The following is a 27528-nucleotide window of genomic DNA, read 5'->3' as shown; positions in this document are numbered from 1 at the left end:
ATAGTGTTGGAATTTCAATTGGCATTGCATTGAATCTGTATAGCAGTTTTGGCAGTATGGCCATTTTCTTTTTCTCTCTTTTTTTTTTTGGTTTTTTGAGATAGGGTCTCACTGTGTAGTTGAGACTGACCTGGAACTCACTCTGTAGTCCAGGCTGGTCTCGAACTCACAGTGATTCTCCTGTCTCAGCCTTCTGAGTGCTGGGATTACAGGCGTGTGCCACCACGCCCGGCTGGCCATTTTCACTGTGTTGATTCTTCCTACCCAGGAGCAGGGGACATCTTTCCATTTTCTTAGATCCTCTTCGATCTCTTTTTTCAGAGTGCTGTAGTTTTCATTGTAGAGGTCTTTTGCTTCTTTTGTTAGATTGATTCGTAGATACTTCTTTTTTTTGGATGCTATTGTGAAAGGAATTGTTTCCCTAATTTCTCTCTCAGTGACTCTGTTATTTGAGTGCAAGAAGGCTATTGATTTTTGGGTGTTGACCTTGTATCCAGCTACTCTGCTAAAAGTGTCAATTAAGTCTAGAAGTCTTTTGGTAGTTTTTTGGGTCTTCAATGTAGAGTATCATATCAGCAAATAATGACAATTTAACTTCTTCCTTTCCTATCTTTATTGCTTTAATTTCTTTCTCTTGTCTAATTGCTATAGTTTCCAGAACTATATCGAAGAGGAGTGGTGATAGTAGGCATCCTTGTCTTGTTCCTGATTTTAATGTGAAGGTTTTCAGTTTTGAGCCATTTAATATGATGTTGGCTGTTGGTTTTTCATAGATAGCCTTTATTAAGTTGAGATATAGACCATCTATTCCAATTTTTTGCAGGGTTTTTATCATGAATGGGTGTTGAATTTTGTCATATGATTTTTCTGCATCTATCGAGAGGATCATATGATTTTTGTCCTTGACTCTGTTAATATAGTGTATTACATTTATTGACTTACGTGTGTTGAACCATCCTTGCATCCCTGGAATAAATCTGACTTGGTCAGGATGTATAATCTTCTTGATGATCTTCTGAATTCTGTTTGCTAGTATCTTATTGAGGATTTTTGCATCTATATTCATTAAGGAGATTGGCCTGTAGTTCTCTTTTTCAGTTGTCTTTCCCTCAACTAGGGCTATTTAGAAAAATAGCAGTTAAGTCCTGTTACTGTAGCAGCTTCAAATTTTAAAATACGAATCAGCTTTATTTCAGAAGGGTGAAAAAATGTTTTCTTTAAAATATATTTTAAGGCCGGGGCTTTAGCTCAGCGGTTCTGCCACCTGCCTTACAAGCGCAAGGACCCGAGTTCGATCCCTGGTACCAAAAAAAATTTTTTTTTTAAATCTCAGTCCAAAAGAAAAAAAGACTGACAATACAAAATGTTGGTGGGATGTGGAACAGTGGCAACTTTCATACATAGTGGATCAGGAGTAAAAATACATAGCAACTTTGGAAAGCAGTTTTTGTTATTATCTTATAAAGATAAATCCATTTATCCCATTCCTAAGCATGTACTCAATTTATATGCATCAAGGCACAAGTACAAAACTGTTCATTATTTGGTATTATTTGCAATAGTAGAAATGATCATTACCAGTAAAAAATAATAATAAATTATGGTATAGTTATACAGTTGGATATAGTAAGAATTGCATTTATTGCTATCTGTAAATATTTTAGGTTTTGCAGACCACACAATCTGTTACATATTCTTCTTTATTTGTGTTTTTTAATCCAACCCTGTAAAAACATAAAACAATTCTTCCGAGCCATACAAAAACAGGTCCAGGCTTTTGGCTTATGGGCATATGTACCATGCCTTACAGCAGAGAGAATGAACAAGCCACAGTTATGTCAGACAACTTGAATAAATCTCATAAGAACATTGAGCAAAAGAAGTTCATACACAAAAGAATAAATGCTATGATTCTATTTATAAAGTTTACAAAACAAGCAAAACTAACACGTATTTTAAGGTCCATATTTAGATGATAAAAGCTGGAGGCAAAATAAGGAAGGTGGTTACAGTGGATGAAGGGTTCTGGCAATGTTTTATTTCTTGGCCAGATGACTATTCACTTTATGGTGAATCATTGAGCTGTGTACTTTGGGTGGTTTTTTTGTTTGTCTGGTGAGTTGTTTTTTTTTCTCTTGACTTATGTTATTCACAATAAATGTTTAAAAATAATACTACATTAACTGAGTAAACGTTCACTGAACTTTAATAACTGAATCTTCACCATTCCATCTACTCTGGTCCTCTCCTTTCAGCCAGCAAGTATTCTGTAGTGTTCAAAAAACCAAACCCTCTCACTGGCCTTCCTTTCAAGTTACTATACCATCTTCCTGCACCCTTTGAATACAAGGTCTCTTCAAAGAGTAGTCTGTGCTTTCTGTTACTATTTTGGGGACTTGTTTTAGGCAGTCATCCCCCTCTCCTGAAACTACTGTCACTATGGTTATCAGTGGTCTTCTGGTTGCTAAAACCTGTTGCAGATTGTCAGAGTTGACTCTGCCATTTATTCACAGCACTCATTCCACAGGTAATTGAGTTCTTGGTACATGTACTGGAGATACAGTGTGAACAAGACTGAGATATTTAATGGTCTTACAGAGCTAACATTTTAATGGAGACGGTGAGGAATTAATATTTAAGCAAATAATTTCAGATAATAATGGGAACTATAGAGATAAGCTGAGGTACTTTACTCAGTTGGGGAGCCCCATAATAAGTGAGTGAAGGGCCGAGGAACATGAGCCATTTTAAATGAACCAGTAAGGAAAGTCTCTGCAGAGGACTTGACACTATTGACTACTCCCCACCCCGTTTGCTTTTCCTATGCTCATCTTCTGCTTCTCGAACCATTCCTCTTTTGGTCTCTTTTTCGCTTAACCATTGCTCCTATGCTTGTTTTTCTTTCTTTAGTTATAAAAATTTTCAAATATAAATTCTGAAAATAGAATAATAAAATGAACATAAATAGATATTCGTCGCACAATTTCAATGTCAGGATTTTCTTTATCTATTACTTTTCCTTATCTATTTTCTTTATCTATTCCTTTTTTCTTTTTAACTCAAATATTTTAAGAATTCCAGACATGTCATTTCTCATCTACTTAATTCAGTTTGCCTTACTAAAAATATGGATATTTTGTTATATAACCACATATAACAATATAACCTAACACCAATCCCTAACCCAATTTTTCAGATTCTCTTTGTTTTACAGTTGGATCCAAATCAAGTCTACACTTTCCATTTGGTTATATTTCTTAAATTTCTTTTAATCTAGAATATCCTACCCCCTACTTTTCCTTGCTTTTACATGTCAAAACCAAGTCAGTTGTTCTGCTTTCTGAATTTATCTTGTCAGGGGAAGAGACCACCTCTCAATATCTGGAACAAAGAACATAAAGCTAATTTTATTGTTTCCTTATAACAAGAGAATCAGTGTTGGTCTCATAGAGTCCCCCCAGGCAGAGAGTAGACCACTGATCTTATATAGGATTTAAGGGAAGGGAGTTTAATAGCTGGCAGATTTTCAGGTCCATAAGTAGACTGACATCATCTATAAGAGCATAATTACTTGAGTGGGAGTGTTGTTGAACAGTTGGTATTCAGGTATGCTTATGCTGAGCCTGTGTGGCTTATTTCTGAGATGACACTTGGCTGGGAAGTGTTCACCAGACACGTGTCATTGATAGTTGAATAGATTTAAAACAAACAAAAGATTTAAAACCAGTTCTGAGCTGGATGTGATGGCACATACCTGTAATCCCAACATTCTAGAAGGCTGAGGCAGGAGTATGGCAAGTCAAGTTCAGCCTGTGCAACATGATGAGTTGTTGAGACCTTATCCCTAAATTTAAAAAATTAATAAAAGGGCTGGAGATATAACTCAGTGTGAAGGCCAGTCTTTTCCTAAGAGTACAGGTTTTTTTTCTTTATTCTCTTTGTGCTTATTTCTCTAACCTGTTTTTAGTTAAATTGTTACCTGGGGTCGGGCATGGTGCTGCACGCCTGTAATCCCAGCACTCAGGAGGCTGAGGCAGGAGGATCGCTGTGAGTTCGAGACCAGCCTGGGCTGCATAGTGAGTTCCAGGTCAGTCTCAGCTTCATAGTGAGACCCTGTCTCAAAAAGCAAACAAACAAACAAACAAAATTGTTACCTGGGGGTGGGTGAAATAGAGTATTGCTACTTCAGGATAGTCTTGAACTCACTTCGTATCAGAGAATGACCTGAAACTCATGGCAATCCTCCTGTCTCGGCCTCTCAAGTGCTGGAATTACAGGCATACTCAACCACACCTGGCATTCTTTTTTTGTTTTTTTGTACTGAGGATCTCATGCATGCTGAACACATACTGTACCATTGAACTGCACCCTCAGCTCTATATTAATTAGTTTTAATGCCCAGATTGTTTTTTTTTTTTTTCAGAGTACCTTTTCAATGTCCTCTCCCCCAGGGTTCAATCTCTTATGTGCTTTTCTTTCTCTCTATACTCACTTCCTCAACTGACTTTAGTCTTTCCTATGACTACTCTCAACATTTTAATTGTTCCCAAATCGTCAAGCACCAGAATTGAATTTCCACTTACCTGATTAGCCTTCCCAAAAATATATAGTGTGCATGACTTCACATTTTTAAATAAATTTATCTCTGCTTACTGGATATTTTTTTCCTCTTTTTATACTCCTAATTAGCATTTCCACGTACCCTCTTTCCCAAGCCAGTAACCTGCGAATCATTCTTGATGTCTTCCTCCCTCTTACATATTCAAGCATTGTCTCAGTTTTATGTCTGAACTATTTCGCTGTTCCAGCCCTTTCTCTGCATTGCACTGCTCACAGTGGTCAGGCCATGGAGACCTCTTATCTACACTACTAGACCATGCTCCAAAGTAGAGTGCCTACTACCTTTTTCTATTCCAAATCATTCCCTGCTATCCTTAGAGTTAACAAGTATTCTCTGGAAGAAAAAAAAAAGTGAGGTACTAGAGACAAATGTCCAGAAAATAATAATTTCTTTAGATTTCTCAGCCTTTTTTATGAATTGTGTATTATTAAATATCTCCAACAAGGGGGTACAATCGATAGCATTCCATAAACTGGCTGGATTATTAAAGTTTTATTGTTGTTGCTAAATATCTAGAGATTAATATTGTCCAATAAAATTTTGGGGAACCCTGGCCAAATGAGTAAATTTTCAACTTTTAGATTGTATTGCAGGCCTTTCACATTGTTCCATATTAAATTAGGTATCCACTACTGTTCTCTTAGCATTCTTTACAAATATCCTTCTGGATTTGTCTCTTAGTGTACTAAGGTTATCATATCCATCTTCCCTGCTGACCATGAGGGCCTATTTTTATCTTTATGTCCACAGTACTAAGTAGTGTCTGACACATAATAACTCAGAAACAATTCACAGAATAATAAGTGGATCTATTTCTGAAAAGGGAATTTGTCTGCTAGCCATTTTCTCCAGCTCTGTTATTATTGTTATAGTTATAGGATCATTGGTTTCTTTAATTTGTAGGTTTGGAGAAAGAATACAATTAAATACTATAGCTAAAAGAGACCTTAAGCTCATCCAGGCCAGTGGTTTTCAGACTGTACAACAGAGTCATCAGTGTTCCACAAACTCTTTTCCCATCAATTCTGCCTCCCTGCAGCAGCCATTAAAAGGATTGAAAGGGGCAAAGTGACATATGAAGCACAGGTTCTCTTCACAGTTGTTAATACTGGGTTTCTTAAATTCCCTTTGAAAAAGGGTACAAAAGCTACAGTTTCTGAACCATTGGTATAGATTCCAATCCCATTGCTTGTTAAAAAGGGTTAACAGGCAGAAAGATGACCTTATTCTCACAATAGTGAGAATATTAAGAGTAGTGAGTAGCTCTTTGCAAACTTCTGAAAGATAAGAAAGTCCACCAAAAGATATTGGACTAAAATTCCATTAGTGTGGTCACACAATCTGTATGTGAATGTTATAGCAGCTTTATTAATAATAGCTCCAGAGTGGACACAATTCAGATGTCCTTCAATAGGTGAAATGATAAATGAACTGTGACACATCTATACAGGAGCCTAGGCACATAATAAAAGGGCATAGAACTAAAAACACACAAACACATAAGCACAAATAAAACTGGGGTCATGTGAATGAGGTTGGTGTCAAAATCAACACCCTGGTGGTAATGTGCAGTACTGGGGGTTGAACCCAGCATTTTTGCACTGAGCTACATCCCCATCCCTTTGTAATTTTAATTTTAAGACAGGGTCTTGCTAAGTTGCCCAAACTGGGCTTGAACCTGTAATTCTCTTGCATTAGCCTCATAGTGCTAAGATTAGTAAAGGTATAGTTCTGTAAGATATTACCATTAAGGGAACTGGGTCCAGATGATCTATCTCTATCATTACTCATGACTGAGTGTGAATCTACAAGTATTTAAAAATTAAAAGTTTAAAATTTTTAAAATAAAAATAAAGATACCTCAAAAATAAAATGTTAATTTGTGGATTTATTATTTAGAGCCAAACTCGGGATGCCACAGTTTTTGAGTCCTGAAGCCCAGAGTCTTTTACGTATGCTTTTCAAACGAAATCCTGCAAACAGATTAGGTAAAATTTTTAATTAGTTTCTTTTGTGTTTGTTGGTGTTTGGCTTTATTTTTTGGAGATGTGGATATTTGTTTTTATAGTGTTATTATCAAGTATTCAGAAAAATATTAAAAGCAAAGACTTAGATAGATAGATAGATATTTCTCCTTGAAATAAAACTATCAATCAACTTTTGATAGGTGCAGGACCAGATGGAGTTGAAGAAATTAAAAGACACTCATTTTTCTCAACAATAGACTGGAATGTAAGTATAGAATGAAAATTTGCTTGAAATTTCTTATCATTAATACATTACCTAAGTTTCTCTTTTTTCCTCCAGAAACTATATAGAAGAGAAATCCATCCACCATTTAAACCTGCAACTGGCAGGCCTGAAGATACATTTTATTTTGATCCTGAGTTTACTGCAAAAACTCCCAAAGGTAAAGAGGAAAAAAAAAACATGAAAACTCAAATACAAGGCATTAGATTTTTTTTTCTCGTTCATTTAGAACTTTTCCAGGGTAGTTCTTTATGCTATCCTAAAATTTCCTAAATTTGCTTCTTATTAGCCTTGTGTTTCCCCCCAACTAAGAGCATAACATTCATAGGATATCATTCAGGCTGCACTGCCTAATTATGGTACCCAGTAACCACATATAGCTAATTAAATTAGTTAAACATTTAGTTTCTCAGTCACACTAGGCACAGTTCAAATGCTCAGTGGCCATATGTGGCTACTGACTACCATGTTGGACATCACAGATAAAATGTCCATCGTTAATTTAAAGAAGCTCAGTGGTTCAGTGCTAATTTTGAATGCCATTAGCCCAGTAGTTCTTAGATGTATTATACTCTTTGAATGAGCTAGCTATTTTCTAGGCTCTGGGAAACTAGGGTATTAGAATAGTGGTGGCAATAAGTGATAAGGACAGATGTGATGACAGGCCTTACTGAGTTAACCTGGACATCAAGGTGTATGTAATGGGTGCCTGAGAACTCTAGATTAAGTAAGAGAAATCATAATTTCATGGATTCTTCCTTCCATCAACTTTCAAAGGGATCTTCCTAGTGATTTCTTACTCATTTCAGATTCCCCTGGGATTCCACCTAGTGCTAATGCACATCAGCTTTTTCGGGGGTTTAGTTTTGTTGCTATTACCTCAGATGATGAAAGCCAAGCTATGCAGACAGTTGGTGTACATTCAATTGTTCAGGTGAGTGGATTCCTTGATCATTTTAGATTTGAAATGCTGTAAGACATATTTCATTATATGAGTAATAAGATACAGATTATCGGTGACTTTTAAGTGAACAGCTTAAAATACATTTTATATCATTAACATTACTCTTAGAAATTCCTTTCATATGCCCCTGAAAAGATTGCATGAACCAAAATCATAGATACCTATGTGACATGAAAATGAAATTCTAAGAAAATTAAGATGAACGTCATCATCTTGTCTGTCCCCTCTCCTGTGCCTCAAAATGTTTGTCAAGCCTAGTATTTGTCATCCCCAGCCTATTTCAGGTCTGTTGTGATGGACTGAGGTCTACTGGTTCCTTGATACTTTAGAGTAGAGATCAGCAGACTTTCTTTGTTAAAGGTCAGGAAATAAATATTTGCAGCTGTATTTCTTCTCACTGGCTATTCAGCTCTGCTAATGTAGCATAGCAGCCACAGACAGTACATAAACAGACATGACTGTGCCAATTATACTTTATTTACAAGCTGGTCCTGGTGACACATGCCTCTAGTCCCAGTCACTTTGGAAGCTAAGGCCAGAAGTTCAAGAGTTTGAAGCCAGTCTAGGCAACAAAGCAAGGCCCCATCTCCAAAAATACATACATACATACATACATTCTTAATTTATAAAAACAGGCAGTGAACCAGATTTGTCCCATAGGCCGTAGTTTACCAGTCTTTGTCTTAGAAAGATAAAAGAACTAAAAATTAACCCAAATCCTGTTTCCCAAGTTTTGTATCCTTGTTTTTTTGGTGCCCCTTTGTCATTAAGAAGAAATGGCTAAAGAAAAAGTGAGAGAAGAAGAAGAAATGGCTGAGGATTTAGCTCAGTGGTGGCCACCACCTACCTTGCAAGCACAAGGACCAGAGTTCAATCCCCAGTACCAAAAAAAAAAAAAAGAAGAAGAAGAAACGGCTGTGGGTACTGCCTTAAAGTACCCATACCTCTTTATCTTGTTTATCAGAGTTGCAGAAAAAATAAGTAAAGATCACAAGGGCAAGTTAGTGGGGGAGGGGGATAATAGGAAACTGGACTAGTAAATTAAATATTGTTAGAGTAACACAAGTAGTATAAATGTTAGATTTCTTCCCCTGCTAGTATTATGCAAAAGTAAATTTAGTTTGTCCTGATCTTATCATTACATATTGTATGCATGTATTAAAATGTCATACTACATGCCATAAATATGTACAGTTACTAAATGTCAATTAAAATACATTTTTTAAAATTTAATTCATCTTTTTAATCATAGATGAACTAGATACTGTATACCTTTTGAAACAAAACATTGTTTTTAGGTTACTACTACTAACACTTAGATTTACTTGATCATTAAGTTACTTTTGCTCTGAAGTTTTTTTTCATAAGTAAGACATCTTTCTACTTTCCAAAAAAACCAATTTAAAATGTTTTTTTGTTTTGTTTTGTTTTCTTTTTGGTACCGGCGATCGAACTTGGGTCCTTGCACTTGCAAGGCAGTCAGCGGAACCACTGAGCTAAATCCCTGGCTTAAAATGGTTTTTAAACAAAGCTTAGGTTACTGTAGTCTGTCCCTTTTACTATGCAAGCACATGAATTCCAGGCAAGTTTTTAAATTATAACTGCTGTACCTAACAGAGAAACCACAAACTGAATATCTACAGAGTTCAAGCTCTACCTTACACAAAACTTGTAGGCATGGAAGGCCTCATATCAGTATAGCGAAAAGCAGCACAACTTCCTTCAGCCTGTTTATAGAAACAGTAATTTGCTTTTCACCATGCAGCATATGTTAGCAGAAGTTTTATAAAGCTGTAAGTTGGGTTTTGTTTTTGTTTTGTTTTGGTACTGGGGATCGAACTCGGGTCCTTGAGCTTGCAAGGCAGGTGGCAGAACCACTGAGCTGAACCCCCACCCCTTAAAGCTGTAAGTTGAAGATGAGGAAAGGAGGACTAAGTGCTGAAAGTATAAAATGATAACTCTTAACACTTGCAAATGCCTTGTTTTTATTTAATCTTCCCCATTAACCTTTGAGAATACACAGGCACAAGTTTACATGGCTTGTAGGTGGTACCTCTGAAACAATCCAGATGTTCTAATTCTCAGTCCTCCTAAGGAGTCTTTTCTTCTACACTAGAATTTCAAACTTCTCCTTATGTCCACAGGTGCTTCAAAAAAACTTACAGTTGTCTGGGGAGTAGAATATTGTGAAATCACAGACAAGATTATAGGTCCTTTATCAAGTGTTTCTGCTTTTTCTTTTGTACATATTTAATTTTTTCTTTTTAACATAAACTTTTTAAAAGGCACATTTCTTACTATAAAAATGTACTTGTAGAAAAATATGTACTATAAAGAATCATTTTTAAATTCTTACTGATACTCATTTGTAATTAGTATCAACAATGCATACTAACTAACGTACAACCCAATTATAAAATGCACTGAGGCATTGTGGAACTCATCAGTTTATAATTTTATTTGTAGCAGTTGCATAGGAACAGTATTCAGTTTACTGATGGATATGAAGTAAAAGAAGATATTGGAGTTGGCTCCTACTCTGTTTGCAAAAGATGTATACACAAAGCCACAAACATGGAGTTCGCAGTGAAGGTAAATATTCTTAGATTTAAAATGCAAGGCTAAAAGTTTTTATTCATGCTTATCACCACCAGTTAAAAATTACACTCTTTCCTTTGGTAAAAGTGCCTTTTTATATCAAAATATATTATTATATATAAAAATATTACAATTGAAACACAGTATTTCATAAAATTAGCATGTTAATAAAAAACATAAGCTGGGTCTGATGGCACACACTATAATTCCAGCATGCTGGGAGGCTGAGGCAGAATGATCACAAGTTCAAGTCTGCCTAGAGCAACTTAATGAAACCCTGTCTCAAAATTTTAAAAAATTACAGAAAACCAGGAATGTAGGTCAGTAGGCTCAGGTTCAATTCCCATAACTGAAAATTTTATTTATATATGTGTTGTGTGTGTGTGTGTGTGCGCGCGTGTATACGTATATATACATATATACGTATACACACACACATACACACATACATACATACATACATACATATATATTTTAAGTGTCTTTTGTTATAAAAAGTTAAGGTAAATTTAAATATCTGGACTAGTGATTGTCAAAGATCTATATGTGGAACTATATTCCCATGGAAGCCTCCTCAGGAGGCTGAGGCAGGAGGATCACTGCAAGTTTAAAGCGAAGTTGGGCTACATAGTGAGTTCAAGACCAGTCTGAATATAGCAAGACCCTGTCTCAAAAAAATACATATATATACATATATTATATATATTATTAACAGGTTAAAACATTAAGAAGCAGGTACGGGTTGGAAGCATGTGTTAGTGTTTTAAAGGGATTTATTATAATAAGCTGAATTCTAGTCAAGTAAAATTCTAGATGTGGTTTTCTATATACCTTTCTCAGCTTCAAAAATGAGCTTTTTCTACTTAATTGTTAATTTTTATAAGTAGCTTACAACTAATGAGATATTTCATTAAAATACTTTAAAATCAATTCCATAAACAGATGTTTAACATTGGTGATGTCATTGATACATCTAGCTCTTAATTGTCTGTATTAATAGGGAGTTAGAAGTTGACTGTATTCCCAAATGTTTAAAGCGTTCACACATGGAAGAAAGGATGTGTTATGTTAGAGAAACCTGGTGGTAATGTGACTCATGGATTAGAATTTACAGCCTTGCCATCTATTAACAAATCTACCTTTCTAATTAAATAGTCTGACCAGGTAGTTGAATAAATCTGACTGATAAATGGCATGTATATACATTATTTACATAAGATGATAACTAAGGTATGTGATTATAACCATTTAAGGTTCTGTTTGTGAGATTTTATGATAAATATTTGCCTTTAGATTATTGATAAAAGCAAGAGAGACCCAACGGAAGAAATTGAAATTCTTCTTCGTTATGGACAGCATCCAAACATTATTACTTTAAAGGATGTAAGTATATTCTTTAATGAGGATCATGTGAGTCAGTTGTCTTAACTCACATTTGGGATATTTTCAAACGTTACAGACAAAAACCTTGGTATAATAGGTTTAAAGCGTAAGTTTGAGGACTGGGAAAATGGCTTAGTTATAGAGTGCTTGCCTAACATATGTGAAGCCCTGGGATCGTTCCCAACACCACAAAAAAAAGTAGATTAGAGAACTATGTATATGACATTCAATTTATAAGGAAAAATACATTTATGTAATTAATTTTCTACTTTTTCTTTAAGAAAAGTATTTTATGGGGCTAGGGATTTAGCTCAATGATGCCAACATCTGCCTTGCAAGCGCAAGGTCCTGAGTTTGATCCCTGTTACCCCCCCAAAAAAAAAAGAAAAAAGAAAGAAAGAAGTATTTTAACATTATTGTTTTTAATATTTCCATTTGCTTGAATATATATATATAAACATGTCCAATAGTAATATTCCACATTACTGCCAGAGAGTGCTCATATCTACCTGTGTTACTTCCCTGCCTATAATTCATACTCCCCAGCCTCTCAAGGCCCTGCCTTCCCCTATTTTCACACTTCCTCACCTACCCTGTCCTCCGGCCATGCTATAGTATGTACCTTTTTTTTGGGTGGGGGGGGAATGCCTCATTTTCTCATGCTGCTTAACTTTGAATTTAAGATTCCCCTTAGGGGCTGGGGATTTAGCTCAGCGGTTCAGTGGCCTGACTTGCAAATGCAAGGACCTGAGTTCAATCCCCAGTACCAAAAAAAACATCAACAACAACAACAAAAAGATTCCCCTAGTTGGGAACATCATTTCCCATCTTTTTACCTGGCTAATTACCACACATTTCAGGCTATGCTAGGGGACTCCTTCCTCTAGGAAGCCTACCCTGTCCCATTACCACCCCTAGGTATCCTTTGCCTGGGCTGTCATGATATCCTGCTACCTATATGATTCCTATAGCTTTTATTATAACAGTATTGGCAGAGGACATGTATTCTCCGGGTAGCATTCTCACTACTAGCACTCACGTAGCCTCAAAGATCATATCTGGGTGTTTTCAGAACTCCACTTTCCTCAGATTAATTTGAGAAGGAGATTAACTTGCATTAAAATGTGAAGCTGCTCAATCTGACTCTTTAATTAACATTATCTGTAAGAATTCAACCAAGAAATTTAAAAAGAAAATTTTAAAAATACTTTCAACCCAGCCTTGGAAACTCCCTAAACTGTCCATTTCATTCATCTCAAATTCCAAAATCTTTAAAATTTTCCCCAGACTTTTATTACAGCATCTCTAATGCTTTCTTCCTCTTGTTTATATGTCTTTCTTCATTCTAGAGTAAAAATTTTGAGTGCAGTTACTTCATTTTCTCCATATTTGGGACCCTAGCACCTATACAGTATCCAATATCTCTTATGAAGCTAAGAAAAGGTTTCCAGTAAGTCTGTAGTGAGAGGGGAATAACAAGGACTTGAAATTTAATTAAGGGATTATTTCAGTTATATACTTCTCTGCTATGCTTCTTTGTGCTTAGATGGAATTTATCTTTACTAGTTAATCTTCTTAATTTCTGGCTAAATTTGTCTTTCAGTTTAATCAAAACTAGGTAGCCAATAATTCTTCCATTTTTGTGTGTATCAATACAGAAGTTCTACTTTTGCAGACATTGTAGGAAAATCACAAGAGTGTCCTTATATCTGTCCCCACTCTCATCAGTAGGTAGAAAGAGATCAAGAAGAAAACCAAACCCTAAGAACATATACTCAGAGCCCCTTTGTTTCCAATGCCCATACTTGCTTTGATTTCTGTGAATTAAGTTTCACAGAAGGAAATTAAACAAGTTACATTTTTTTCAATTTTTTTGTTGTTGTTTGTTTTTTGGTTTTTGGGTTTTATTGGTCCTGGGATTTGAACTCGGGTCCTTGCGCTTTCAAGGCAGGCAGCGGAACCACTGAGCTAAACCCCTGGACCTTCATAGAAGGAAATTGCAGGATATACTTTTGACATTCAATCTCAGTAATCCCAGTTTTAATATTTTGAGCACATAGTTATTTGCAAATTTTCTATCCTCCACTTGTGACAAGTTCATTTTTCTTGATTTTAAAACAAGTTTTAATTTCTCTTTAATCTTTTAATCTTTGAGACACATAAAGCTTCAAATAATATTTTGTTTTGATGTTGAATTTTATAGGTATATGATGATGGGAAGTATGTGTATGTAGTAACAGAACTTATGAAAGGAGGTGAATTGCTGGATAAAATTCTTAGACAGAAATTTTTCTCTGAACGAGAGGCCAGTGCTGTCCTGTTTACTATAACCAAAACTGTTGAGTATCTTCATGCACAAGGGGTAAGTTTTTTAACACTACTAATATACACATATACACATTTCTTTTTCTTAGTACGTGAGCTAAAATTACAAATATCGAAGTTTCTACATGCAATAGAAAATACCTGTTAGCTTCATTATTTCTATTGGTTTTCCTCTGTATAACTTTTCCCATTGAGCTTGATGTGCTACTTTGAAATTTTCGCTTATTTATATTAAATCTCATGCTTTCCAAGAAAAAGGTGAGATCTTCTAACCTTGCAAACAGTACCATTTCTGCTAGGCCACCTTAAAAATCAGGCTCAATTTAAGTTAGAAACAGGAACAGGAAATCCTGGTTTATATGCACAAATAAAAGGAAAGCATTGGGACTAGGGATGTAGCTCAGGGGTAGAGTGCTTGTCTAGTTTGAGAGGAGCCATGGGTTCCAGTATCAAAGACAGCAACATCAACAACAACAAAGGAAATCCTTACAGTGAAGGAGGCTAGGTAGTCACCTGGTCCCAGGCTGGTGGATGCTCTCATTTCTTCTAGAATATAGATTCTTAGTAACTGGCCAGAAAATCCTTCTTTTAAAAGAAATTAATTCTGACAGGGCAAAAATTTAGTAAGTAACCAAAAAAAATCATGTTTTTAAAGGAAAGGAGTCTGCAAAGAAAAGGGGGAGAAGAAGAGGGAAGGAAAAAACAGTATTGAAGAGGGGTAGAAAGCAAGGGGGAAAGATTGCTCTTATTTTCCTTACATTTTTTGATTGACAGAAATGTATATTATTTATAGTGTACAACAAATTTAAATACATGTATATGAAAAATACTTCTTAAGGAGTTTGTTTTTCAATTCAGTCTTCTCATTTTGTCTTTGACTTTAAAAGCCAACAAGTGGAATGTGTTGGCTGCCTGCTAACTGAAATTAAAATTTAATCTTCTGAGTTAGTATAATTCAATCTTCAATAAGAATGTATGACTTTTCAGTCATCTAAGTCTTTCATGTTCTTTTCCCAGTGCCTTATCAATAATTAGTAAAGTATTAAGGATAATTAATGTTTTGAATGTTAGGCTCTAAATCTAAAATGATTGATTAGAATCTAGACTCAGAATATGATGATGGAAGAAACTCTTAAGACTAAAAGGGAGTGTCAGAGAAGCTTATTTTAAAGAAGTATTCAAGTAGTTCATTAAAAGGGGAAAATAAGCTGGGCATGGTGGCACATGTCTGTCTATAATCCCAGGCATGCACTCTGGGAGGCTGAGGTAGGAGAATCACAAGTTTGAGCCCAGCTTGGGCAACTTAGCAAATTAGTGAGACCGTATCTCAAAATAAAAAGGGACTAGGTACATAGCTTAGTGCAAAGGCTCTGGATTCAATCCCCATTACCAGAAAAAAAGAGGAAAATAATATAAAACTCTAACTACAAGTTACCTTTTGGCATATATGACATCTTCATTTGTTTATCAAATAAGAAATACTTAAAGCCCAGGTTTGGATTTTAGGCTTTTTTTTTTTTCTCCTAAACAACATGCCTGTTCTATTTAGTCTGCCAATACATACTTGTTGTATATCTACTTTGTACATACTGTTCCCTCTACTTAGAATGATCTTTCCCACTTTTAAAAATTATTTTATTCCCCTCACTTACTGTTTACTGTTCTTCAGGTCTTGATGCAAATGTTGTCCCATCTAGAGATACTCCCTTACCATGCTAGTTAAAGTGACCTTTCCAGCTCTGCCCCATCTCTTCAACCTTCCTCTTTTCTACCCTCCCACTTCTGTGCAAGCTTCTAGCATGGAAAGACAATGTTATGGGTCTTATTCACCCCAGCTCCTTATAAAAATACCCTGGTACATTGCAGGCACTGAATAAATATTGTGAAACAATTGAATAACCTGACATAGATACTCTATTAATGCTAATGCATTTCTCTGTAACCCTCACCCCTCCACTGGATAAAGGAGGAGGAGGTAACTACTATTTTCTTTTCCTCCTCCTCCTCGCCCTAGGTCTATGTCAGTGTAAGTGCATTGCCTGACAGTTTGTGAATAAAGTTCAAATGTAGTATTACTATAACTCTTTAATTCGTATTTCAATTAGGTGGTTCACAGAGACTTGAAACCTAGCAACATTCTTTATGTGGATGAATCTGGTAATCCAGAATCTATTCGAATTTGTGATTTTGGCTTTGCAAAACAGCTAAGAGCAGAAAATGGTCTTCTCATGACTCCTTGTTATACTGCAAATTTTGTTGCACCAGAGGTAATGTGAGAGTTTGCTTGCGGTGTTTTGTTGTATTTAAGAACTTGTTTATTGTATTTAATACAAAATAGTAATTGTTTAATCAAAGGTTTACTAAAATATTAGGGTAAAATGCTTGCCCTTTATTTCCCTGTTTAACGTTTTAATGACATCTGATTGCCTACCGGAAAAAAATCTAAATTCCTGAATAAGATACTACAAAAGCAAAACAAAAATTTTTTTTAAAAAAAAGATGTTACAAAAGCTCTTCAGTCTCTTATATTCTACCTGAAGTTCTGGCCACTCTGAAATTCTTGCCTAATTACTAAGGTTGCTCTACCCTTTGAATATCATCTGCCCTCCCCCACTTCCTCCCTTTGCCTAGCAAGTTCTTACTTATGGGTCCAATACAAACTGGCTGCCATCTAGTGTTTCATCTCCCCCAGTATCAGAAAAAAATTGGGCTAGGGGTGTGGCTCAGTGGTAGAACACTTGGCTAGCAAGTGTTTGACCCCCAGCTCTGCAAAAAATAAAAAAAAAAGAAAAAATTACTTCATCACTGAATCCATAGAGCTTAAAGTATTATTTATTTGTAATACTTACCATGTTGAATAGTTATGTGTTATTTCCACTGCCAGATTCAGATTTTTTAAGAAATTAGTTTATTTGTCATAGCTCATGGCTAAGAATAGTTGGTGATTGTTAAATGCTTGAGCAAATCAACATATAAGTAGTGTTTTTCACTATATCATTTGTACTGGGTTATGTATGTTCTAAAAATTATTGTTACTTGTAACCATTTCTATAACTCCATACAAAGTATAAATTCATTAACATGAAAAATTTATCTTCAGTTTGTTCTATATTTCTCTATTTACCTACAGCAGCAATAAATGTTCAAATACCAGACTTTATATATCTATATATGAATTATTAGTACAGTGTTCTAGAATGAGAATCATATATTTCCTTGTTAATCATGTTCTGTTGAAGTTTTTCTTATATGCCTTGATTTGGAAAATATACTTCAATTCACAGCCTATCCAACAAGTAAAACAATGGAAATATATATAGAGCTATTAGTTCTTGCATGATTTAATTGTATCAAAATTCATGAATTTAACTTTAACTTAGTTTATAAAATAAGTTTGCCTATATAACAGGCAAACTATTAATGTTTGTCCATTTTACTATTTGTTAAAATAATATCCCTCTCGTACATATTCTTTTATTGACCCAAATGAAATACTAATCTAAGGTCAAAATGAGGAGAGAGAAATGACTGAGATGAATGTCTTAACTAAAATAATCAGTAAATTTGTCAAACAATAAAAACAGCAATGTATAGTAACACTAATCTTTTACTTTCTCTAGGTTTTAAAAAGACAAGGCTATGATGCTGCTTGTGATATATGGAGTCTTGGTGTCCTCCTGTATACAATGCTTACTGGGTGAGTGTGTACCATACATTATAAGCATTTATGCATCAATGTTTTCCCTAAACTGTATAGTTATTTTTAAAAATCATTATGTTGTGATGCCTTTCTATGTTTTCTCATGCTAATATATATATAGTCCTATAATAATATATTTATAGCTATATCGTTAATGTCTTGAGGCCTTAAATTTATTTTTCCATATTTTTGTACTATATAATAAACATATACTATTTTTAATGTTTTCCTCTATAATGTGTTATGATTGAAATATCATGTATGTTAAGTCTAATATTTTATAACCTATTCTTTGGTCTATGGCATTTCCTTTTACTGATTTTTTTTCACTTTGATAGATTTTTAATAAAGTATTGCATTACCTGAGTTAGTACTTTTAGAAACTGCAACAAATATACATATATGTAAAGATTACCAACCCAAAAGGAATTTTGTTCATTAACATTTTAATTTTATTATAAATTAGTTACACTCCATTTGCAAATGGTCCTGATGATACACCAGAGGAAATATTGGCACGAATAGGTAGCGGAAAATTCTCACTCAGTGGTGGTTACTGGAATTCTGTTTCAGATACAGCAAAGGTAAGCATGAATTCCTATTACAAACTCTTATGTTCTGTTCTGTTCTGTTTTGTTTTGTGAAATCAAACTCAGGGCCCCTGAGTTTGCTAAGCATGCTAAGCATGTACTCTACTACTGAGCTAATCTTCATCCCTGTTACACACTTTTAAGAAAATGATTTGTCATAAGCTGTGGTAAGAAGTACTATCACTTAGAGACTTTTGCTTATTAAGTAGCTTGTTGAAGTGATGTTACTAAATAAACTCCAAAATGGGCCATTTACTTTTCTTTCCCAGAAGACATTGGTTTAGCCTTATATCTATGTATCTAAAACTATTTCTTACTAACAAACGTGATAAATAAAAATGGTGATACTCCTCATGAGTTTTCTGCCTGCTTGCTGTGTGCCTCACACTACACTTTACCTAAATAATCTCGTGGAATCCTCACCACAAACTTGTACATAGTAGTATCTTTTTTACAGAAAGAAACCAAGGACCACAGTTTTGGTGTGAACTTATCTATGCTTAATATTCCAGATATGTGTGGGCACTTTAAGTATCTAATTCCAAATCCCTCATTCCCTAGAATAATTATACCATATTCTAGTTTTGATTCATATTATGAAGAAATGGGTTTCATTTTTACAGTGAACAGTAGCATATTTTTATAGACTTTGCTTGAAATCGCTTTGAAAAGCCTTCCCTAAATCTGCTATCCAGTAGCTCTGACTTGCTTTCCTTTTCTGCTCTACTTTCACTTTATTCACACAAGTCTTGAAAAAATTAGCTTTTCACTTCAAAATAAGAAAAACATAGAGATGAAGAATCATTGGTAAAAGTGCTTACTGATTTTTCTTTAGAGATGGAAGGTGGTGTTGAGGTGATTGTATAAGGAAATAGAGCGCATCGAAATTTTTAATAGATTCTTTTGGCATAGATTGTGAAGCTTGTTAACCAGTTTAATATTTAGTTTTTAAACTGCATTTAAAATGAAATGTTAGGGCTAGGAGTGGTATCACATGCCTTTAATCCCAGCACTCTGGGAAACTAAAGCAGGAGTATTGCAAGTTTAAACCAGCATGAGCAATTTAGCAGTTTAGCAAGACCCTGTCTAAAATAACAAATAAAAACAGGCTATGGATATAGTTCACTGTGAAGGCCCTATGTTCAATACATACCAAAATGTGAGGGAGGGGGTGAGTACTATAAAATAAATAAAATGAAATGCAAGGGTGGGAGTATAGCTAAGTGATAGAGCATGTGCTTAGCACATATGAGGCCCTGGGTTCAATCCCCAGCACCCACACACACAAAAATTTAAGTTAAATGTTAGCCTTTACCTTTTTCTAACAATAAAATATCTTAAACCATATTCTTTACTTTTTCTGGATATCCATGTCCTTTGTAATTCCCCACAAACTAAAAATCTCAAGTCTACCCTCACCCCTGCATCCATTTTCTTCCATACTTAGTGAGTGTGAGCTCTCTGAACTACAAACATGGCTGCATCATGTTCTTGCTGCAAATGCTTTATTGGCCTGATTAATCTGGTCCCTTCTCACCTGTCATACTATATTGGCTTCCACATTCTCCTTGACAGTAAATATATACATATTGCAGCTATACTATAGTCCAGTCAGTTCCTCAACTATGGCATGTTCTCTCATACCCAAGAGGTTTCCTCCAAGTGCACTCCTTTTGAGTACCTGAAACAATATTCTCCCTTCCTTTCATTAATCTAGCTTCTGCTTATCCTTCAGGTATCACTTTTCTTTTAGGAAGTCACTTCCAAGCCAGCCCACCTAGTTCAGATTGTGGGTCTCTTTATGTTCTTCTAGCTGTACCTTGCACTTGTCCATCCTATTGAACTTAATTTGCTTTGTAATTGATTCTTTGCCTTTCCTTAACTGAACCAAAAGCCTCATGGGGCCAGAGTCAAGAGTCTGCCTCTTTTTTTTTTTTTTCTTGAGGCAAATTCTCACTATGTAGTCTAGGTTGGGCTCAAACTTGGTACGTATGCTGGGCTAGCCCCCAACTCATAAACCTCTTACCTCACTTCTCTAGCTTTTATAAATAACAGTTATATTGTCATTTTCAAAGATGCAAAAACCATGTAGCAACCACATGGAATCTATATTACATGTGTAGGAAGATATTTGATGGATAGGCACTGTTAATAGTAATTGTCTCTGGAAGAATATTAGTATGGGTTTTCTTGAGTGTTCTTTGTGTTCTTTTACTTCTCTTTATTTTCCAGTTTATTTGCAATGCACTTGAGTTGCTTTTGAAAGTGAAAAAAATAGGGCCTCTATAATCTTCTGGGTGGGCATTTAGAGCCCTCCAATTAAATTCCTATTATTGGATGTTTATGTTCCACTTTTCAGTATTACCAACAGCACAGAAAAAAAGCCTTAAATAGTTAATATTATTTAGAAATAAACCTCCAAAAATGTAGGAAACAAAATCTGAGGGAAAAAAAACAGAATACTTAAAGATTCATAAAATGTGATAAATTGCCCCTTTGTGATATACCAAAATTACTGTTACTCAGGTAGGAGAAAAGAGAGACTTGAGTATTTTTTTCCAAATTGTCATGTTGATCAAAGTGCTTTGAGCTCAAATGGCTGCTACTAGGAAAATAGTGACCTAGAATCTAAGGAAGAATGCTTTCCGGTACCAAATGCCTTAAAATAGAATCAAAAAAGGATTAAGCTTCCTTCATCTTTCTCATGACAGGATCTGGTATCAAAGATGCTTCATGTAGACCCTCATCAGAGACTGACTGCTGCTCTTGTGCTCAGACATCCTTGGATTGTCCACTGGGACCAACTGCCACAATACCAACTAAACAGGCAAGATGCACCACATCTAGTAAAGGTGAGCAGCCCCAGTCAGTCATATGTCACCTTCTGTGACCCAACACCTTTCCTTTTCAGCCTGCATCTTGTTCTAGTATAGAGTTCTTTTACATAGGTGACTTAAAAAGAAAAAGCCAAGGTGTACCAAAATATCAGTAATAAGTTAGGTGTGGTGGGGCCTGTAATCCCAGCACTCTGGGAGGCTAAGGCAGGAAGATCAGCATGAGTTTGATGCCAGCCTGGGTTACACAGGGAGTTCAAGGCCAGGCTGAACTATATAATGAAACCTGTCTCAAACCACCCCCCCCCCAAATATATTAGTAATGGAATTAAGGATGACTTGAATTTTGTCAGTCTACATAAGTAGGTTTATTCAGTATCAATCATGACAGATAAGCTCATGGACCTTCTAAACTGAAGGAGTATGCTATGCCTTGCAGTCTCTCATATTAAAGGATTGCAAAGACAAAAGTTGAATAGCCCTGAGAAAAGTAAGGACTGGAGGTTTTTCAGTCCATCCCTGTCTTCTCACATTGGTTAAATCAGAGGATTTGACCAAAACGATTATTTTTATTATGAAACTAATAAAATCTAGGTACATTTGCATATGAAACATTATGCCAATAAAACCCTTTACTTCATATTTGCGTACATGTTATTTTTGTTGTTATATTTCCTTTTTTCAGGGTGCCATGGCAGCTACATATTCTGCTTTAAACCGTAATCAGTCACCAGTTTTGGAACCAGTAGGCCGCTCTACCCTTGCTCAGCGGAGAGGTATTAAGAAAATCACCTCAACAGCCCTGTGAAGTGACCTCAGTGAGATATTTGGTACCATGGTGTAAGCTGATAGCACAAGTTCTGGCGACAGGTAGCACATATCTGAGCGAGACCTGCAAGCACACACTGTCCCAGCTGGTACCCATAATGCTGCTGCTCCTGCTGCTGCTCCTGCTTTCGTCTCTTCTCGCTTTAAATGATTGTTAGCAAGTTAGATTTTCCTGGAGCTTTGGATGAAACATGATGAAGATATATTCACTGAATCAACAAGAAAAATAATGAACATATGAATACCACCTAAAATACACTGAATAAAGTACTCTACACCATATAGCATTATTTTTATAGAAAATATTTCATGTCCCTTAAATATTCTTTGTTAGTTATAGGGATGGACAGTTTATGTTAAGCACTTAGCTTAAACAATCCGTTTATATTAGCACTGTATCCCTTGTGCCATCCAACATTTTGTATGTTTTTGTAAACAGTTCATATACAGTACATTTCTGTACTGCTTTCTTTAATGTATACATGCCTTGTTTAACTTGGAATCTATTATTAATCGACTATTAAATCTGGATAAATGGTTCACCTGGATTAACAGTATTGCTGGACAGCCCTAAAAATGGCCAGATTGTGGAACAGCTGTTGAATGTAACACTTTCAAAATGTACATATCTTTCCCCGTGTCTGTTTCACTGGTTTGTTCTTTTGTTTGTTTCTTAAAGTCGGGTGCTCTCAGGTGCTCTGTCAAACTAACCTAGAGAGCTCTTTTGGTAGAGACAGTTTTATGTGTGTGGCATGAAATCAAGAATACACGTGTGAAGTTAGTCCATGCACTTTGCAACTCCTTAGGGTCCTTTCTTCCTTAATTAAGGAAGTAGTCCTTGTACTTTTAATCTTACACAGTATCCATACTTAGTATTTGGCATATCATTTGGGATTTTGCCATGTGCATCAAAGGCCTTTAAAGTCATGGTAGAGAGATTAGTGAAGGAAAATTTAGCAACAAGTAATTTAAATCTTATTGGATATTTCCTGTTTAAATAGATATTCTATATTAAACACTAATTTGAATATAATAAAGGCAATAGGCCTCTATATGAAATTGGATTTAAATTTTCTTATTCTAGGAAAATAAAACATTCTTGATCAAACAGTATCTGTTCTAACCTGAAATCATAGCTAAAGTAGGCTTAGTGAACATTCAGCATTGTTTTCTAAATCCTTCCTGATGATTTTATAGCCTTTGACTTTAGAAGTGATCAATTTTCATAATGACCCTTGGATCTGCTTTGATTACAGTATTCATTATCTACATCTATCTTGCTAGTTTCCGCAATTCTACCTGGTGAAAGGAATTTCTATATCCATCATTACCTGTGTCTTTGCCAGGCTACCTAGCATATATTAATAATATGTAATGTAAAAAACATAGGCACAAGGAAAAAGTGATTTAACTTACCTCATCAGGAATGTGCCCAAATAGGTCTTTCTAAGTCATATACTAAGTCATTTACATCAGAAATACTCTCCTACTAGAAGCTTTAGCTCTTCCCCTAAAAACACCAAGCCAGGAAGAACGTGGTTTATCTCAATGTTTTGAAAACCATTTATCGTTTCTTAATTTCTTCTCCATCCAATTAAAGAGATGAAATCTATAACATTCCTTTTGCCCAAGTGACATAAAATGATTATTGCATAGAAATTAAATGCATGTTTATATTCTAAGTGGAAAAAACGTATAAGGGGAGGAATATCAAAAGATCTAGTTAAAGCTTTTTGAAATTTTTTTAATATGTGGATAATACTTAAGAAGCTACTTTCTCTTGCCTGGAAGGAAAATTGTTAATTTTCTCCTCTATTCAGTGTTTCAAACCTTGGTCATCCCAAATTCTTATAATTTTTCAAATTTTAATGTAACTGAACAGAGAATAGATATATTTTCAGATTTTTTACACTGACTGCTCTTATGTTAATTTTCTCCTCTATTCAGTGTTTCAAACCTTGGTCATCCCAAATTCTTATAATTTTTCAAATTTTAATGTAACTGAACAGAGAATAGATATATTTTCAGATTTTTTACACTGATACTGCTCTTAATCACTTAGGTGTACTGTTCATCATATTCTTTTAGAACTAAAAGTGAGCATACAAATCATTATAAATCACCTGGTCAAGTTTTCTCATATTGCATGTAAAGAACCTGAGACTCAAATCAAAGACTAAATCCTCAGCTTGTCCCCATTGACAATAGTTTCTTTTTCCTCATAACACCATGCAGCCTTTCCTTCATATTATCACCTGACCAGTAGCTAAGTTAAAAACACTGTATGTTTCTTAGGGCAGTCCTCTGCTGGTATATGATGCCAAGTTTATTTCTTGCAAAGATAATTGCCTTCTTTGTCTAGTCAAGCTGCCAGTTTTGTTGTAGAAAAGCAAGGTATATGTTCACAAAACAGAAGGCTTTCTAAAAAGCAGTTAATGGGCATAAATTATTTCATCAGTGATTCTGGTGTTCCCACTGTCTTTGGGCAACAGTGTGTTATAAATGTAATACTTATGCTGGGTTAACCTTTCCATTAATTTCTCAAAATCCCATTCCTCTAGGTCTCTATAGTTGGGGTACCGAGGCTCCTAAAATATTCTGCCCACCAGTTGCTGCCAGTTTCTGGGGCTTCTCTCAGGAATTGTCAATCTTAAAGATATTTCACTCACTGTGAAAGAAGGAGCTAAACTATCAGGACTCTTACAAACTTCTTCTTAGGTTATAATACAAAATAATATCAGGAATGATCGATTTCATTTAACATTGCCAAACACATACTGGAAAGTATGAACTATACTACTGTGTGTTTTGTAACTTCCCCTTTGAATGATAATAAATTAAGGTAAGTTTTTTGTCTTTTTTTATTTTTCGCTTTTTATGAATCATTTCATCCTGATTCATAGAGATATCTTTTTTCTAAGTATATCAGACATTTCTTTTAAACAGATTTGATGTTAATATATTTATTCACAATCCCAATAATCCAAAAATAAAATAATTTTGGCAAGGCCCAAAGTAGAGATACTGTGAAGCTAGCATGTGGGAAGTCACTTATGAGTGTCTGGAGAAGAGGTTGTGGTGTGTATGCCATAGTTTCCACATTTCCCATGAAGTGCACTCCAAAGAGGGATTTGGGGGCCATCCACTTCTCATTTTTAAGAAGTGGCTGCTACAGGGGTCAGGGGACATCAAAGGAAATGGGGCTATCCACTTAGGTGTGCCCTGTATCCTTATTCCAGAAAAGATTTGAACAGAAGGTGGGTGAGTGCAAAGGCTTCAAGAGAAGACAGAATAGGGCCAGGGATTTAGCTCAGTGGCTCTGTCACCTGCCTCCTAAGCAAGCTCAAGGACCCAAGTTCGATTCTCGGTACCACTAAAAAAAGAGAGAAGACAAAATATATTTAATAGGAAAGAGACTGGGGTAGGCCCAGCCTGGGATAAGAGTTGGCAGTAAAGTATTCAAGATTTGGGGGCCTTGGTATTGTGTTTAATCACCATGGAGGCCAGCAATACACATTCCAACATGGTTTTGGTAATCTGTACTCCCTGGACTTTATAAATGACCTACAATTTTTAAACTTGCATCACAATATTTTTATAGAGTAAATTCTATCTTATCATGGCATTGAGCATTTGAGACTTAGGAATGTAAGGGTAACGAAAGGCCTATTTTCTGTGATTTGCAGATAGGTAGATTCCATGCGTGATCTTGGTGCTTAAACCAGGAGGTTCCAGTCTCATCCTAGAGATCTGTCCCTCTGAAAGGCCCAACTCCCTGTGACTAACTTTAAACTGGATGTATACTTTGAGCCTTATTTAATTCACAGATATATTGACAACTCAGTATTTTTTTTCAATTAATGAAAATAGTCCTCTTTTTAACCCCAGGCTGCTTACATTTTGTAGGTCTCCCCAAATGACTGTTGGTGGAGACCAATTAATGAAGGAATTAATTCACTTTCTTGAGACTGTGTTATTCTCCAGAGTCACACTAAACCACTTTTTCCAGTGAAGAATCTACAGAATGATAATGCTCAAATATGGATGGCCAAGAAGAATTTGTATCACAGTGTGCTTTATGTATTTTTGACACTGCTGTATTCTGTGTGATCAAGTAACTTGTAACTGGTTCCAGTGTGACTGAGGGTTCTCAAAGAATTGTACTAAGTCAACTTAATTTTCATACGCCTGGTATTGCTATTAGTGTCAGATTTACCACTTTGACTCCAGTCTTTTAACTGTTCCTAACAGGGCATACCAAGGGTTGGGATGAAAGCCTACTTCCTACCTCTTAAGGCACTTTCCTCAGTATTTTGCCATATAAACCTTGAACTGCATGATAAGCTGTTTAAATGTCCATGACTTCTCTCAGAGTAACTAGCAAAGTATATGACATTTTGAATAGAGATTAATGGAAAGGAAAATTTATAGAGATTTAAGTTCAGAGGTGCAAACCTCATGAAAATGTCTTTAGAGCACATACCATTTGTAAACGTACCAAGTGTGAACGTATATGAGAAGAGAGTCACTATAACAGTCCTAAGTAGATTAGTTCAATATCTAATGGAAGTGAGCATCCTACTCCTATTATCACTATAGTACTGAATGAACTGTATATTGAGTTTTTCAAGTATTTAGAACTGTTAAATACAAAGCAAGGGCATAAGGATAAAGATTTGGTTTGTGTTTCTGTAAGTGTAGTTTACCATCTAAAGCTTTGTTTTTTAATTTTAAAAAAGCTTCAAAGTATTGCCATTCATTAGCATCCTTAGTGATTATGGGTGATGAGTTTGTAACACTTAAAATTATATACATGTATTAGTTTATCTTAACTCTTGCCCTAAACAAAAGGGAAGATATATACCTAAGGGATGTAATTATTTTCCATTTTTTGGCCATGGTTAGGAATGGGTGGGTATCTACTTAAGCAGTTTTTAAAAAAGAAAAAATTCACAAATATTTTTCTACTATTATATATGATCTTACTTTATACTAGTTTCTCTCTAGTAAAGGCATGCCAGAAGCCCAAGGTACCATGTCACAAGTTCTTACATATTGTACCTTTTATTGGTGGTTAAATCACATCAGATGCTTGGCACTGCTGCCATAATTATAAAATGCTTGTAAAGTATCAAATATCACTGAATACTTTAAATTGTTTTACTTAAGAGTCTAATCTGGGAAGTTTGCAAATCATACTATTAATGTGTAATCTAAGCTCTTTCAGATGTATCCAAGAATAATCCTGGAACAATATTGCTTGTATTCCTGTCATAGAACAGGTTTTGTAATCTTTAAAAGAAATGAAAATTTATATAATAAAGTTTCAAATAAATGCATGTATGTCCCTTTTGTGAGATCATTTTGCTTATATTATGATTAAAGTCTTAAAATAGCAAATGATTCTATCCAAAAGGTATTTGTGAAATTGTATT

General features: G+C 35.2%; 1 protein-coding gene across 5 annotated transcripts in view; it reads left to right on the top strand.

Annotated features, from left to right (window-relative positions):
• Rps6ka3 (ribosomal protein S6 kinase A3) overlaps positions 1-23979 on the top strand; it is a 97532-nt gene extending 73553 nt beyond the window's left edge. For all 5 annotated transcript variants that reach the window (XM_010643680.3, XM_033760295.1, XM_010643681.3 and 2 more), the window contains 12 exons: positions 6521-6609; positions 6789-6853; positions 6929-7031; positions 7681-7805; positions 10302-10427; positions 11727-11816; positions 14020-14178; positions 16247-16408; positions 17762-17838; positions 18308-18425; positions 21143-21283; positions 21951-23979. In XM_010643680.3, coding sequence (XP_010641982.1) covers positions 6521-6609; positions 6789-6853; positions 6929-7031; positions 7681-7805; positions 10302-10427; positions 11727-11816; positions 14020-14178; positions 16247-16408; positions 17762-17838; positions 18308-18425; positions 21143-21283; positions 21951-22073 — 1378 coding nt within the window. In that variant the 3' untranslated portion in view covers positions 22074-23979. The remainder of the gene's footprint in view (positions 1-6520; positions 6610-6788; positions 6854-6928; positions 7032-7680; positions 7806-10301; positions 10428-11726; positions 11817-14019; positions 14179-16246; positions 16409-17761; positions 17839-18307; positions 18426-21142; positions 21284-21950) is intronic.
• Positions 23980-27528: the final 3549 nt, after the last annotated feature.

This window comes from Fukomys damarensis, unplaced genomic scaffold (genome assembly GCF_012274545.1).
Source record: "Fukomys damarensis isolate Sample0158 unplaced genomic scaffold, DMR_v1.0_HiC HiC_scaffold_39, whole genome shotgun sequence".
Taxonomy (NCBI): domain Eukaryota; kingdom Metazoa; phylum Chordata; class Mammalia; order Rodentia; family Bathyergidae; genus Fukomys; species Fukomys damarensis.
This window is presented reverse-complemented; position numbering and strand designations above follow the sequence as displayed.